At 42.6% G+C, this 16,473-nt stretch overlaps 1 protein-coding gene across 1 annotated transcript; it reads right to left on the bottom strand.

The window, feature by feature from the left end:
* Positions 1 to 2,608: 2,608 nt before the first annotated feature.
* On the bottom strand, positions 2,609 to 8,322 carry irf2bp2b (interferon regulatory factor 2 binding protein 2b). Its single transcript, XM_067431019.1, has 2 exons — positions 7,461 to 8,322; positions 2,609 to 4,347 (listed from the first exon to the last, which is right to left on the bottom strand). Exons 1-2 carry the CDS (start codon positions 8,173 to 8,175, stop codon positions 3,677 to 3,679), a joined length of 1,386 nt encoding a protein of 461 aa, XP_067287120.1. The 5' UTR covers positions 8,176 to 8,322; the 3' UTR covers positions 2,609 to 3,676.
* Between the last annotated feature and the right edge of the window lie 8,151 nt (positions 8,323 to 16,473).

The following is a 16,473-nucleotide window of genomic DNA, read 5'->3' on the forward strand; positions in this document are numbered from 1 at the left end:
GCGTGTGATTGATGGCCCTGAAGCTTCGCCTGTATTCTGGCTAATTATAGTGAGAGCAACGGCTGGAAATATCTTCCTCTCGCTGGGACACTGAGCGCAGGAATGTGATCTGGGGTGTTTGGCTTTCTTCTTCCCCTCCCGTGTGTGTGTGTGTGTGTGTGTGTGTGTGTGTGTGTGTGATGCACCAGGAGCCCTGAGGCCAAAGGGCCAAAACTGCTGACGTGGCAAACAAGATCTTTCACAGCGCAGACATTCTCAACCGCGGCCTTCACACCGCAAAAAATGCTCTTCTTCCTCAGTATTTCTGTCTTGTTTCTAGTCCAAACATCTAAAAATTCTTAAAACTAGAAGTATTTACTAGACAAGCAAAAGTAATTGTCTTGTTTTGGGGAAAAATAACTCCAAATGAAGAGAGTTTTTGCTTAAAATAAGATAAATAATCTGCCAATGGGGTGAGAAAAATAATCTTGTTTTCTGTTTGAATTAAGATTATTTTTCTCACCCCATTGGCAGATTATTTATCTTATTTTAAGCAAAAACTCTCTTCATTTGGAGTTATTTTTCACAAAACAAGACAATAATTTGTACTTGTCTAGTAAATGTTTCTTAAAGTAAGAATTTTGAGATATTTTGACTAGAAACAAGACTAAAATACTGAGGAAGAAAAGCATTGTTTGCAGTGCAGGAGCTCCAGACTTTATAAATATGACCTCAAAACCAGTCATAAGGGTCCAGTTTTAAACATTTCTGAATTTATAATCAGGTGTGTGGTTTGTTCAAACTGTCCTCCAGAAAATACGACTCTATAGGTCATTTTTCAAGTTACGTGTCATACATACATACGTGACGTATGACTGTCGTTACCAATCCAAAATTTGTGTTCATTTTAATGCAATGTGTGGACTTTTTACCACAATTTGTCATATTTCCATTAAGCAACAATATTGTTTTTCCAAGATGGCTGCCGTCTGTAAACACGTAATGGACTGTCTTTATAAAGTACCTTCTTATTAAACTGTTTGAACTCTTATAAAGTTCTCAATGCTTCGGTCTGCATGTTTTCATTATGCTGCCGTGTTAGTGTGAGGATATGTTGAGTCTTGTTAGTGGTATTAACTAGCGGTTTAATTTCACTTATTCCATAGACATGCGTTATAAGCTGATCTGTTTTTGAGATAAAACTCTTTACATTTGATTCTCATCGAAACGCATCCCAGAGAACGATCCTCTCGCTACCCATCTGTTAGTTACCCCAAGGCTCATTTCTCACCGGAGTTGTCCTTTAAAACCCTTTTTTTAAGGTCTCGGTCTTAGAGGACTTCTATCTCAAGACCACAACTGCAATGACACATCACTAAATTTCCAGTGCATTGTCTGATTTAACGTCATTAATGTGATTTAATGTAAAAGGTACTGCTTAAAATGCAATCAATGACGTCTTTGTAATGTGTTTTTTTTGTGACTGTGCTGCTGGGTTCCAAATCAATGCAGCATTGCCTCAAAAATGGCCTAAATGTATAAGATTGTCCGGAGTTGTCCTTTAAGGAATGGTTGAGATTGACAGACTGTGGTGAAGGGGTTAAGCGGAGCACATGCTGTAAGAACACAGATCTCATTCATCTGAGTGAAGAGAAGAGGCGGCCATGACTCAGGGATTCCAGCACCGCTGCCACGTGACACACACACACACACACACACTTATTTCAGCGTCGCTCGAGTCTTACAGCCAGACGCTCGATTGGCGGATGCTTTGAGCCCACGCAATAACTAATGCATCTGAACAGTTGATTTATTTGTGCTCATCAAATCTAACAAAAGCATGCATTAATCTTAGCATTTCAACATTACACTGCAAAAAACACATTTCTTACTTAGTATTTATGTCTTGTTTCTAGTCTAAATATCTAACGATTCTTACATTTACTAGACAAATAAAAATTATTGTCAAAATGAAGAGAGTTTTTGCTTAAAATAAGATAAATAATCTGCCAATGGGGTGAGAATAATAATCTTGTTTTCTGTTTGAATTAAGATTATTTTTCTCACCCCATTGGCAGATTATTTATCTTATTTTAAGCAAAAACTCTCTTCATTTTGAGTTATTTTCCCAAAAAGAGGCAATTACTTTTGCTTGTCTAGTAAATACTTCTAGTTTTAAGAATTTTAAGATGTTTGGACTGGAAACAAGACAAAAATACTGAGTAAGAAAGCATTTATTGCGGTGTATTAGGGGCTATTACACCATTATGTCTTTTTAATGCATTATCTTCTCAGCTGAAATGCTCTTTATCCACCAAAAAAGGCCAAAAGGACAGATCATTTACCAGCTCTAACTGGCAGCGTGTGAATAAAAATAGACGCGAGTGTCGTCTTGCACGCGGCATTGGGTTTCTCCACAAAAACAATGTGCCTACAAGTCACGGCTTGCATGTTAGGGGGGAAAAAAAGGACAGATACTCTTCCAAATTCAAGCATTCTTGGGTTTCTTTAGCTTTTGCAACCCGTTGTGATATCAGTTACCGTTCTCGAGGCTGTGAATTCCCAGCATGCACCGAGATAAGATCCTCCGGTTGCATCATGACAATAAGCCGACCACAGACACGTCAGATTTGTTATTACAAGGTCAGAAATTGTATTTGGCAATTCTTAAACAAGTGCATACAATACAGCTAAAAGCGTTTGAGTTTTTGCCAAGTGCTTAAAGAGTATTAGTCACATTCTGTGTTTAAAACATCGACTGCCACCAGCTCTACAGGAACACGAGCGCCGCACTGCAAACGCTCTTCTCACTTTCGTCTTGTTCAAATATCTCAAGAGTCTTACATTAAGAAGTATTTACTAGACAAGCAAAAGTAATTGTCTTGTTTTGGGGAAAAATAACTCAAAATGAAGAAAGTTTTGCTTAAAATAAGATAAATAATCTTGTTTTCTGGTTGAATTAAGATTATTTTAACCGTATTTTTCCCCAAAAACAAGACAATATTTTTTGATGGTCTAGTAAATGTTTCTTAATGTAAGTATTTTTAGATGTCTGGACTGGAAACAAGACAAAAATACTGAGTAAGAAAAGTATTTTTTTTGCAGTGCGCTCGCTCTGAACAAACACTGGATACACTGCAACAAATGCTCTTCTTCCTCAGTCATTCTGTCTCGTTTCCAGTCTAAATATCTAACAATTCTTACATCAAGATGCATTTACTAGATCAGTAAAACGACATGAGATATTTTTCCTTGTTTTCTTAAAAATATCAAAATGAAGTGAGTTCTGTTTAGAACAGGCTAAATGATCGGCCAATGGGGTGAGAAAAATAATCTTAATTCTATTCAGAAACAAGAAACGAGATTATTTTTCTCACCCCATTGGCCGATCATTTAGCCTGTTCTAAACAGAACTCACTTCATTTTGATATTTTTAAGAAAACAAATTTTACGTATATAGTAAATGCATCTTGATTTAAGTATTGTTAGTTATTTAGACACAAGACAAACATGACTAAATAAGAAGAGCATGTTTTGTGCAGTGCGGGGGAATAGTGCGTACATACCATTATCTTCCGAAAAATATAGAAACACAATGTATTCAAAAAAAAAAGAAAAGAAATGGAGTCAAAAAAAATTATACAGCCATCTTGTACATTTATGTACATGTCCGAAAGTCAGGATGCAAATGTTTAAATCAAGGGTCCCGCTCTTTTTTCACCTTTACATCCCCGGCTAAAATCGTAGCAATTTCGCCTTGCATGAACGCCCAGGGCACGTTGGATCCGACCAGCGGGCATTTTTCGCCGCTGGGGCAGTAAACCTCGCCCGTCGCCCCCTGCTGTTTGATGCTCTCGCGGGAACACGGGAAGCAGAATTTGTGGGACGCCACGGACGGGCATTGGACGAAGTGTGTGTCCTCGAGGCGCTCGTGGCACAAAGTGCAGCATAACGGCACGCTCCCGGGTGGCACCGAGGAGTCCGGAGCGCTCTGCGGGTCCAAAGCGTGCGCAGGCGCCGAGTTTACAGCGAGCCGCGGGTTCGAATTCGTTGCCGCCGCCACCGGCGTCGTGGAATGCACCGGATTGCCGCCGCTGCCGTTGGGCGATCCGGTTCCCGCGTTATCGGCCGCCAGGATGAGCGCCGCCATGGGCGACGGCGACGGCTCCGCGGGGCTGCTGCGTGGATGCGGAGAGATCGTCGAGGGCGGAGCCACGAATCCCGGAAGGCCCGCGGATGGCATCTTCAGCACCTCGGATGGAGACGGAAGCCACGGCGGAGCCTCGCCGTTCAGCTTAGCCACGCTTCCTTCCGCATCCGGCTCAGGAGACGGCTTCCTTTTAATGCCCCGCGAGTGCTTACCGCGATCTGAAGGAGAGAGAGAAAAACATTTGGCTTAGAGATGCAAAACTCAACTACACCAGCCTGTTGGCACCAGAGCTGGACAATACACAGCTTCATTACTTCAGGTAAAGCACTGCTGGTCTAATATTACTCCGTTACAGGTGAAAGTTGTACAAAATGATTTTTACTGCAGTGAAAGTACAGAAGTATTTGTTTTCAAAAGTGCTTAAGTATCAAAAGTAAATGTCCTTCTTTATGTCGCCGCATTATTGTATTATAGTTGTCTAAATGCACATTATGCCATCATGGTTTAAGCCAGTCAGTGACGCTCCATCTGACACACTAGCAGACGACTAACTTAAACTCATTTAAATACTTGTAGAAAAGTTACAAAGCTGCTGTCACTTTAAGGCCGAATGCACGGATCCAATACACTGATACACATCTGATATTCTCACACTGTTCACCTTCACTGAAGACAGAATCAACTTTGTTTATGTCAATCCTCCACTAAATGAGCATTTGGACATCCGTCTTCTTCCATTTTGCTCTAAACTATAAATCAGTGTTTAATAACAAAGGTTTTTCTCACCCCATTGGCAGATTGACAATTACTTTTGCTTGTCTAGTAAATGTTTCTTAATGTAAGATTTTTTAGATATTTTGACTCGAAACAAGACAAAAATACTGAGTAAGAAAAGCAGTATTTGCAGTGCACACACACATACAGTGGTCTAAGGTCAAAATGTTGGTGTCATTTTACAGGAAACCCTTTAAAGTTACATAAACACTGCTAAAAGTCATAAACATATATACGTATAAGTGTAAGTATATGTTGTCTAAACTGTAACCCCCCCCCCCCATATGTTTTTTTAATATATATATATATATATTCAGTTTAGTGTAACTCAGACCCTGTGTGCTCTAGGACCCTGCAGACACTTTGGGCTGCTTCCACTAAACTCCAGAAAATAGAGGAATAAAGAAGTTTGTCTGTGTCGTGTTGTGCAAGATTTACTCAAATAGGTCTGAAGGGATGACCCCCCCCCCCCCCCCCCAACACACACACACACCACCACCATATATTCCAGTGTCATTTCCACTATACATGCTGGAAGCAGCCCAAACTGTCTGCAGGGTCCTAGAGCACACAGGGCCTGAGTTACACACTTTCACAAATTAATTTATATATTTTTTTAAATCAAAAAGCGCGTAATTTTTGGGGGGTTATAACAGCTTAGACAACATATACTTACATGTTTATGACTTTTAGCAGTGTTTATGTAACTTTAAAGGGTTTCCTGTAAAATGACACCAACATTTTGACCTTAGACCACTGTGTGTGTGTGTGTGGGAGGCTTTTCCATTTGGGTCGGCCAAATCCAGGCGGAGACGACACCAGAGTAATTTAGTGTAAATACATTACTGTGTGTAAAACAAATGCCAAAGTGATGCATATCTCCAGAAAGAAGTAAATATAAATAACAGAAGAATACGGCATGCCTTGATTGAATCCAGTTTACAAAAATATGAGTGTGAACGCTAATCCAGAGTTTAAGAGCATGCACTGATGGGTTAATCATGTTTTACAGCATTTATTAACATCTCCAACTCTTCTGAAGACTGAACGTCACACACAAAAGCATGTGCTGATAATCCTGCTCGGGCATTTCAGATTCTTCTACAGACTGCCTCCAGTTCGAGTGTGAACAGAGTTTGAAAGCACGCTCTGATGTTTTAAACCGCGTGATTTTTACAGCATTTCTAATTCGTCTAAAGATTGAACTCCACACAAACTCTGATGTTTAAAGGTTGAGTAATGACACAGGGATACGCGTTTCATTCCATGCCAAAGATTGCATGCATTTATCGCGAGTTTCCTTTTAATGGAGAGAGAGAGAGAGAGAGAGAGAGAGAGAGAGAGAGTGTGTGTGTGTATGTGTGTGTAAGACCAAAACCCCACTACACCAGCCCAACCAACTTTAGACTAAAATGTGCCAAACCCACGGATGATGAAACACATTCACTCACTCACACACACACACACACACACACACACACACACGTTTGTTTTTGTAACATACGGGGACATTCCATAGGCGTAATGGTTTTTATACTGTACAAACCGTATTTTCTATCCCCTTACACTGCCCCTAAACCTACCCATCACACACACACACACACACACACACACACACACACACACACACACACACACACACACACACACACACACACACACACACACTGCCCCTAAACCTACCCATCACACACACACACACACACACTGCCCCTAAACCTACCCATCACACACACACACACACACTGCCCCTAAACCTACCCATCACACACACACACACACACACACTGCCCCTAAACCTACCCATCACACACACACACACACACACTGCCCCTAAACCTACCCATCACACCCACACACACACTGCCCCTAAACCTACCCATCACACACACACACTGCCCCTAAACCTACCCATCTCACACACACACACACTGCCCCTAAACCTACCCATCACACACACACACACACACACACACACACACACACACACACACACACACACACGTTTAAGGAGTTTAAAGCATGCGTCGATATCTCACACACTCCTCTAAATGCAGAAGGGTCAAACCCAAAGGTGTGTGTGTACATCTGACCCCAGTCGAGTGTGAGCTCTGATGAGTTTACGGTTTTAAAGACAAATGCATGTGCAGATATAAATATTAATAAACATCAGAGCATGCTTTCAAACTCTGGGTTTTCTGCTCACACTCATATTTTTGTAAACTGGACTCAATATGAGTGTGAGCAGAAAACCCAGAGTTTGCAAGCATGCACTGATGATTTAACCGACATGTGCATGATTCTTTATTTATTTAAATTTGCTTTTCTTTTTTCTAAATTTCTTCTACAGATTGAACGCAAACGCACACCTGCACGCGTGGACATTTCCTATTATTCTGACGATTGCATCCAGTTGGAGTTTTTAAACGACACGTGCATGCTTTCCCCCCCTCCAATTTCTTCTAACAGCTCGCGCTAGGGTGTGCTTTATTCGACGGCATGCATGTACCGGACAGACTCGTGCGCGCTCCAGCTGGGTCGGGAACGGTAACGGTACCTGTTTTTAAGGCACCGGAGCTGCTGTCGTATCCCATCCGGTGCTGCAGCGCCGCGTGCTCCTTCTTGAACCGGGAGTCGAGGCTCTGCAGCGCCATCAGATCCCGCACCGTCTTCCCCTTCTGCGTCCAGTCGTCCGCGCGCTTGTGTCCGTCGCTCGGGTCGCCGTCCGCGCGGTGTTTGTCGTCCGCGCGCTTGTGCTCCGGTGGCATGCCCATCTGCACGGTTCTCCCGTTAAGCGCGTGCACCGGCGGGAGGCTCCCGTTCACGAGACTGGGCTGGGTCCGGCGCGGGTTCGGGCTCTGTCGGTTGAGCTCCGGGGGCTCGTCGGGCTTCGGGAAGCCGTTCGGCACTGGGATCCCGTTAGCCTGGCGCCCCGGTTGGTACTCCGAACCCAGTCGGGGGGGTCTGTCCGACGCGAGCGGGTACCGATCCAGCGGCTGCGGAGCACGCGTGCCCGCGTCCGTGTGGTTAACGTTGAGCGGCTGCATGTCCTTCCCCGGTTTGCCCGGTGATCGGCCCTCCTGGAACCCGTGCGCGCGCTTCAGCTGCCGCGCGGTCTCGATCACGAACTCGATCCGGTCCGCGCCCTCGTAGTTAACGCATCCGCGGCACACGGGCTCCGTAAAATCCCAGATCATCGCCCACGGCATGCGGGGCAGATCGCACAGATAACACGACTGCCTACGGGAGGCAGCGACCGCCGCGGACGACATGCTCCCGGATAAACTCTCCAAATGCTGCTCGTATTCTTTATTATAAAAAACACTATTAATAATAATATCTCTCGGTGTAGTTTCCCCACCCCGTCCGAGAAGCGAGAAAAACGGCGAAGTTACGCTCCGAAGTTCATGGCAGTGTGCGCGCTCCAGCCCGCGAGCTCTCGGTGTGGGAGCGGTGACGTCACCGCTTCTATTTACTTCAGTCTTCGACAGCTCGCTCTGCGCATGCGCGCATCACGGCGGGACGAGAGCAAACGAGCGATCAAAAAAACATCGACAAAAAGGTGAAACACACGCCAAAAAGTGCGTTTTCACGACGTATTTCCGTCCGTCTTGCTATGCGACGAATATAAATGTGCTTATTTCAACGTTAAGACGTTAGGTGATTAAAATATAGCGCATTTCAGAGTCTGACTGGATAGAATAGCTTTCCATTTACAATGTCTGAATATTGTCGATAAAATATTAACGGTTTAAACACAGAAATTCGTAATCCTGATTTTTTTTCTCCGTTGTATAAATACATTCTAACGTAAATAATATCTAAAATTTTTAACCCTCCCATTAAGTTATGAAAACGTTGTGTGGGAGACATTATGTGATGTTTTATGGTATTAGTTGGTTTGTAAATCAAAAAGAAAATATGAAATAATGTGTGTGTGTGGGGAGGACACAAATGTGTGTAATGCCATGGGTATGACACAGGTATTACAGGAGATATGGAAATATCCAGTCATAAGGTCCCATTTTTTTTTAAATTGAGATTTATACATAATCATTAATGCATGGTTTATTAAGACAATATTTAGCCGAACTATTTGAAAATCTGGAATCTGAGTGCAAAAAGTCTAAATATTTAGAAAATCTCCTTTAAAGTTGTCCAAATGAAGTCCTTAGCAATGCATATTACTACTAATAATACATTTATATCATATTTACGGTTGTACATTTACATGGAACATGTTCTTAATATCCTAATGATTTTTGGCATAAAAGAAAAATGGATAATTTTGACCGATTCAATGTATTGTTGGCTATCACCACAGATGAGATTATGACACATTTATGATCTTTAAGTTGATCTCTTAGTGAGCAATGTCTAACTTTAGCTCTTCATGATAATTTTCTAGTCCCTCTGTAAATAAATAATCCCGTTGTATTGATTGGAGTTCACAGGGTTCTGCAGGACAGTATGACCCGGTTAGTGCAGTGGTCACCAGTTTTAAATGCGCTGTGAGTGAATGTGATCTTAGAACCCTCACAGTTCCACATTCCAGCTTTCCTGCCAACCCAGCGTCATCCCATTAACTCTTCCATAACCGCAAAATACAACCGCCAGAATGAGTCTGACACAGTTTAGAGAGATCGCACTGATTTATTTAATACTTTCAGCCGTGGTGTGTGTTGTGTGTCTGGTAGATTATTCATCCGCACTGGACTTTGCTCAGCTCAAAGCCTGCCAAGAGCATGTGATTCATGATGCCTGGCAAAATAATGGAAAGTCCCGGAGCCAGTCCAGACCACGTGGTTCAGCCTTTCCAAATTCGTTCATGCGTTTATTATACTCATGACTGAAAGTGAGTTGGCCGACGATTTCACTGAGATAAAATATGTCTTGAAACTATGCACTGCAAAAAGTGTTTTTCTTACTCAGTATTTTTGTCTTGTTTCTAGTCAAAATATCTAAAAATTCTTACGTTACCAAAACATTTACTAGACAAGTAAAAATGATTCTCTAATTTTGTGAAAAATAACTTAAAGTAAGATAAATAATCTGCCAATGGGGTGAGAAAAATAATCTTGTTTTCTGTTTGAATTAAGATTATTTTTCTCACCCCATTGGCAGATTATTTATCTTATTTTAAGCAAAAACTCTCTTCATTTGGAGTTATTTCCCCCAAAACAAGACAATTACTTTTGCTTGTCTAGTAAATACTTCTCGTTTTAAGAATTTTTTGATATTTAGACTAGAAACAAGACAAAAATACTAAGTAAGAAAGCATTTTTTGCAGTGTGTTCCTGCGACGTAGTTTTATTCACAACTTTTTACAGTGTGTATATGTTGAGTGCCTTTTGTCTTTCCGATCAGCACACAAAGCTGATTTTCTCAGGCGAGGGAATTCATGAGCCTGAGGCGCCGAGTGGGACTTGTTTTTGCAGGCACTCATGAGGAAGTAAGAGAGTTAGGCACGTACCTCACCCATCCGTGGAAAAACAAACCAACCCTACTGGCAGCATGCCAGAGATCCGAGCGAAGCCAAGAGCACGCTGACAGCGAGTGTATGTCGGGCCCAGCCCAGAAACATGATGCTTTTTTTTTTGCGTTTCTGTTTTGACAGCACAATTTATAGCAGGTGGTCAGGAAGGGGAGTGCGTTGAACCCAAAAATACAAGTGAAATATGTAAATGCATATCATGCAAATCTCCGTCAGAAACTATGCCAAGTGTGATGCAACACTTCTCAGAGTGTGACATTATTCTGTCAATGCCGCGCACATGGTGTTTGCTTTTCTCTCACGGCATTACGACACGCGTTTCAGTTCCGCCTAAAACGCGCGACTCAGCAACACCAGGGAGTGTGAATGACTGCACGCAGAACAATGTTTGCCTTTTCGGCATTAGAATGGAGCACATTGTTATGGCTTTAAAGTGCAGCACAAACACTTTCTGGTTGAAACGTAATCCTCTCCGGTGACTAGCGCGCTAGATTAGAGCACATGTTGCTTACTGGCATTTTCTCGCGGCTCAGACCTTTATGCAGGCTTTCCCTTGTTGTCATGCCAACGTGTTTTCAAGCTAAACCTCCCCGTCCTAAGGCTCTTAAGCTGGTTAAGTAGCATTGGAACATCCCTCACCTAATGGCCTTGTCTTGAGAAACTCACCCCTAGTTACTTTGATTGGATGGCTGACTTTATTTCTGTAGTGCTGTGACTCACACGTTGCACAATCTACTTTGCTGGGATATTGCGTGTCGACGGGCTGCAGGCTTTTGGTTTACTGGGGATTTGATGGGACTTTATAGAGTAGTGACATAGTTTACTAGGTGAAATTAATCGTGTTGCAGTATGAATTTAATTTTAAATATATACATCGATCAGGCGTAACATTATTGTGTTGGCCCCCCTTTTGCAACCTTCCCATAGTGCATCCTGGAGCCATGTGTTTCCCAGGCCACCTTCTTCCATCGCTCCGTGGTCCAGTTCTGATGCTCATGTGTCACTGTTGGTGCTTTCGGCGGGGTCAGAGGTCACCCTGACTGGTCCATACGCCTCAAACTGAGCTGCTCTGTGTATTCTGACAGCTTTCTATCAGAACCAGCATTAACTTCTGGAGCAGTTTGAGCTCCAGTAGCTCGTCTGTTTGATCGGACCCCACGGGCCAGCCTTCGCTCCCCACGGTCATCAATGAGCCTTGGCCGCCCATGACCCTGTGGCCGGTTCTCCACTGGTCCTTCCTTGGAGCACTTTTGATAGATACTGACCACTGCAGACCGGGAACAGCCCACAAGAGCTGCAGTTTTGGAGATGCTCTGACCCAGTCGTCTAGCCGTCACAATCTGGCCAAACTCGCTCAAATCCTTACGCTTGCCCATTTCTCCTGCTTCACACACATCAACTCTGAGGACTAAATGTTCACTTGCTGCCTAATATATCCCACCCACTAACAGGAGCCGTGATGAAGAGATCATCAGTGTTATTCACTTCACTGGTCATAATGTTATGCCTAATTGGTGTGTATATATAAAATCCAGTAAATGCACATTTGATTCCTTTTTTTATTCAGAATTTTGATGAATATCAGCCAAAGTATCAAATTATTCATATCAAACTGATGGTAAGTAATTGTCAGTGCGAAAACACTTAAAACAGTAAAAGTAATTTTGTAAAACTGATTAAAATAGCTGATTTACACACACATAAGTTGAGTTCTATATTAATCCATTATATATATAATGAATGTGCTATTTTAAATTCTAAAAATTCAACTTCATCATAAAACTAATATGCAGTGTTTGTTTTTTTCCTCAGGAACTACTTCAGCAAAAAGAAAGCAGAGGCGAAAATCCAGTTCAGCGTTCCACAGACTTTAATAAGCCCGTCTGAGGTTTCCTGGAATCGTTGGCCAGACGGATCCTTTGCACCACATTCTGACAGTAACACACACACACACACACACACACACACACACACACACACACACACACACACACACACACACACACACACATTCTGACAGTGTCCCGCTTAGCTGAGTCACATGGGAAGGTTTGGACAGATCCAGATCGGAGAGATTGGGTTAGACTCTGAGAAAGAGACAGTCAGGTGGTGATAATCTGAGACAACATTGTTGGATTTGGAAATCTGTTTAAAGAGCACCTATTCAGCTTTTGTTCATCTGGCTCTAGTGTGTGATGCCTGTGGTTCTGAACACCAACACGTCACAATATTCCTCATTATAATAATTAGTGCGCAGAATAAAGGGGCGGAGCCTGGTTGAGTTAGTTTTTTTCTTGTTTCCAGTCCAAATATCTTAAAATTCTTAAATCAGGATGTATTTACTATATAAGTTAAATGACATAAGATATTTTTTCTTGTTTTCTGGGGAACAATTAGCCTGGATGCCAGCCGAACTTAGCCCTGCCCACAAAATTTTTAGGTCGGCGGTTCGGTCTGGACTCGCTCCATAGAGGAGTAATTATCCCCGAACAGAAACTGACCAATGAGATCATCAGGGCGGGCTTTAGCCGATGACGGACATATGATCAACAGAAACTGACCAATGAGATCATCAGGGCGGGCTTTAGCCGATGACGGACATATGATCAACAGTAACTGACCAATGAGATCATCAGGGCGGGCTTTAGCCGATGACGGACAGATGATCAACAGAAACTGACCAATGAGATCATCAGGGCGGGCTTTAGCCGTTGACGGACGGATGATCAACAGAAACTGACCAATGAGATCATCAGGGCGGGCTTTAGCCGATGACGGACAGATGATCAACAGAAACTGACCAATGAGATTATCAGGGCGGGCTTTAGGCGATGACGGACAGATGATCAACAGAAACTGACCAATGAGATCATCAGGGCGGGCTTTAGCCGATGACGGACAGATGATCAACAGAAACTGACCAATGAGATCATCAGGGCGGGCTTTAGCCGATGACGGACAGATGATCAACAGAAACTGACCAATGAGATCATCAGGGCGGGCTTTAGCCGATGACGGACAGATGATCAACAGAAACTGACCAATGAGATCATCAGGGCGGGCTTTAGCCGTTGACGGACGGATGATCAACAGAAACTGACCAATGAGATCATCAGGACGGGCTTTAGCCGATGACGGACAGATGATCAACAGAAACTGACCAATGAGATCATCAGGGCGGGCTTTAGACGATGACGGACAGATGATCAACAGAAACTGACCAATGAGATCATCAGGACGGGCTTTAGCCGATGACGGACAGATGATCAACAGAAACTGACCAATGAGATCATCAGGACGGGCTTTAGCCGATGACGGACAGATGATCAACAGAAACTGACCAATGAGATCATCAGGGCGGGCTTTAGCCGAAGACGGACAGATGATCAACAGAAACTGACCAATGAGATCATCAGGGCGGGCTTTAGCCGAAGACGGACAGATGATCAACAGAAACTGACCAATGAGATCATCAGGGCGGGCTTTAGCCGAAGACGGACAGATGATCAACAGAAACTGACCAATGAGATCATCAGGGTGGGCTTTAGCCGAAGACGGACGGATGATCAACAGTAACGTAATCATCACGTCATCAAAGGGGCTTGGATTATATTTGTTCGACTCCTAAACGGAGAGCTTGTTTGTATCTGCATCACCTTCACTATTTCTCTCAAAGATCGTTTATTCCAGCTCGCGTGCAGACAGGGTTGCCAAGTTTTACAACAAAATCTGCCAACTACTAGCCCTAAACAATAGCTTCTCGGGGGGGAAAATGGCGTTTGGGGGTAAATGTGTGTTATTTTGGCAAGGTTCCTGCTAAAATTCACACTCATGGGTCTATAAATCACATAATAGTCACTTCAACCTGCGGAAAAAAACGCAGACTTGGCAACACAGTGCAGTTGAGCTCTGTTGACATTTGACAATGCGTCGCTTCGTTGCTCTGATTGGTTGTCAGTCTGTCCAATCGAGGTCTTTCCTGATTGGGTTGAAACACGCCCCATAATCACAGCCCAATGAGCATCAGACTCATATTCTGACTAGAGCTGAGGATGACCACGGCAGGCTAGGGAAAAATAATCACTAGTTATTTTGTGTAATTGATGTTTTAATCAGGATACTTGTCCAGTCGGGTTAGTACAATTCTCTTTCACTTGCCCCTTCAAAAGATCCACTTCTCCCAGACAAACGTTAATGTCGAGCCCAGTAATGGTTTATGACCAAGCAGCTCCTCCCCAGTTTCTGTTGAAGCCGATACGGAAGTGACTTAAACTGCAGTTCTTTGACTGGCCACTAGAGACAGAGCAGAATCTCATTGAGCCTCATGTTAAAATGCCCAACTTTACAGCAGAATAAAACATGTTTACAGTCTGGGACAGATTGTGGTTTTGGTCGATACGGCTAATTTTGCCCTTCATGACGACTGTGAGGAGGTGAATGTTTTTATAACTCATTTCTTTATATTATATAAAGCCTTAAAGTTCTGCATAATTAAGGGGCGTGGCCAGTTTGAGTGACAGGTGGATAGCCGTTTATCCGCTGTCTGTTAGTCATCACGTCACCTAAGCTCCGCCCATGTCCCGCCTCTTTCCCCATTTTTCTGTTATCCGAGTGACGCAAAGACAAGATGGCGACGGCTCGTCTCTACTTTACGCTTCAGAACGGCTCTTCACAATCCTACGGGTGACGGCCGTATTTTTTACAGTCGATGATTGAGACTGGCAGTCATGGTAAGGGCGGGCGGGGCATTTCCCAAACACCAATCACAACACACCGCTCCAGCCGACCAATCAGAGCACAGTGTGCTTTTCAGAAGGAGTGGCTTCATAGAGACAGAGCGTTATTGACAGACTGGGAAGAGAGGAGCCGCAACAATGGAGAATATCTCTGAGCTGCTATTCCACAAGCTGATTTTGAACACATTTTGTGGTTAATTTGACTGTTCTAAAGGCTATTCAGATTTTTCAGCTGATGCAATGTGATGAGAGAGAGCTCACAGATCCTCTTCTGTTACTCACACACACCGTGACCCTTTAATAATTAAACAAAAAGCTTTGTACGGCACGCTTTGATGTGTTAAAGCCGTTTAATATTTAAACAGCACATTTTCCAATTAAGCATTCTCAATTTAATCTTCTGGTAGACGGAGAGGTGCTTGCTGCGTGCAGAATCGCGCATTATACAAATAGCCTTAATGTGAATAACGTAATCCTGAGCACTTCTATTAGCCGTGATGTTAAACGGCCTCTCGTTTGGAGTCGTGCATTGAATGTGTTTAATCAGTGATGTAATTGCATGTTCTGCTTATGTTGTGAACATTGGCCAGCGAGAGTCTCTTCTCTGATTGGTTGGCTCGCCGCACAGGAAGGTGTAACTATGGAGACCACGGCTTTATCTGGATAGCCTGTGTGACAAACCACTTCCTGTTTACAATGTTTTGGTCGCATTCCCTTTTCATGTCAGCAGACCTCCCGCATACACACTGCAAAAAACGCTCTTCTTCTTTAGTATTTGTTTCTTGTTTTCAGTCCAAATATCTAACAATTCTTAAATCAAGATGCATTCACTAGATAAGTAAAGTTACATAAGATATTTATTCTTGTTTTCTGGGGAAAATATCAAAATGAAGAGAGTTTTTGCTTAAAACAGGCAAAATGATCTGCCAATGGGGTGAGAGAAATAATCTTATTTCTGTTCGGAAACAAGATTTTAGTCAGAAATAAGATTATTTTTCTCACCCCATTGGCAGATTATTTATCTTATTTTAAGCAAAAACTCTCTTCATTTTGAGTTATTTTCCCAAAAACAAGACAATTACTTTTGCTTGTCTAGTAAATACTTCTTATTTTAAGAATTGTTAGATATTTAGACGAGACACAAGAAAAAAATACTGAGTAAGAAGAGCATTTTTTGCAGTGTAATAAATTAGTTTATTGTGAATATAACATGTTTAGCAGTGTAATAAATTAGTTTATTGTAAATATAACATGTTTTGCAGTGTAATATAATAGTTTATTGTAAATATAACATGTTTAGCAGTGTAATATGTTAGTTTATTGTAAATATAACATGTTTA

The sequence above is a fragment of the Pseudorasbora parva genome, chromosome 22 (genome assembly GCF_024679245.1).
Source record: "Pseudorasbora parva isolate DD20220531a chromosome 22, ASM2467924v1, whole genome shotgun sequence".
In the NCBI taxonomy this organism is placed as follows: domain Eukaryota; kingdom Metazoa; phylum Chordata; class Actinopteri; order Cypriniformes; family Gobionidae; genus Pseudorasbora; species Pseudorasbora parva.

Excerpts from the sequence above, each read along its gene's own strand:
- irf2bp2b (XM_067431019.1), bottom strand. The coding sequence starts at position 8,175 with ATGTCGTCCGCGGCGGTCGCTGCCTCCCGTAGGCAGTCGTGTTATCTG. Across the intron at positions 4,348-7,460 it reads CTCCGGTGCCTTAAAAACAG|ATCGCGGTAAGCACTCGCGG; the intron begins GTACCGTTACCG and ends TCTCTCCTTCAG.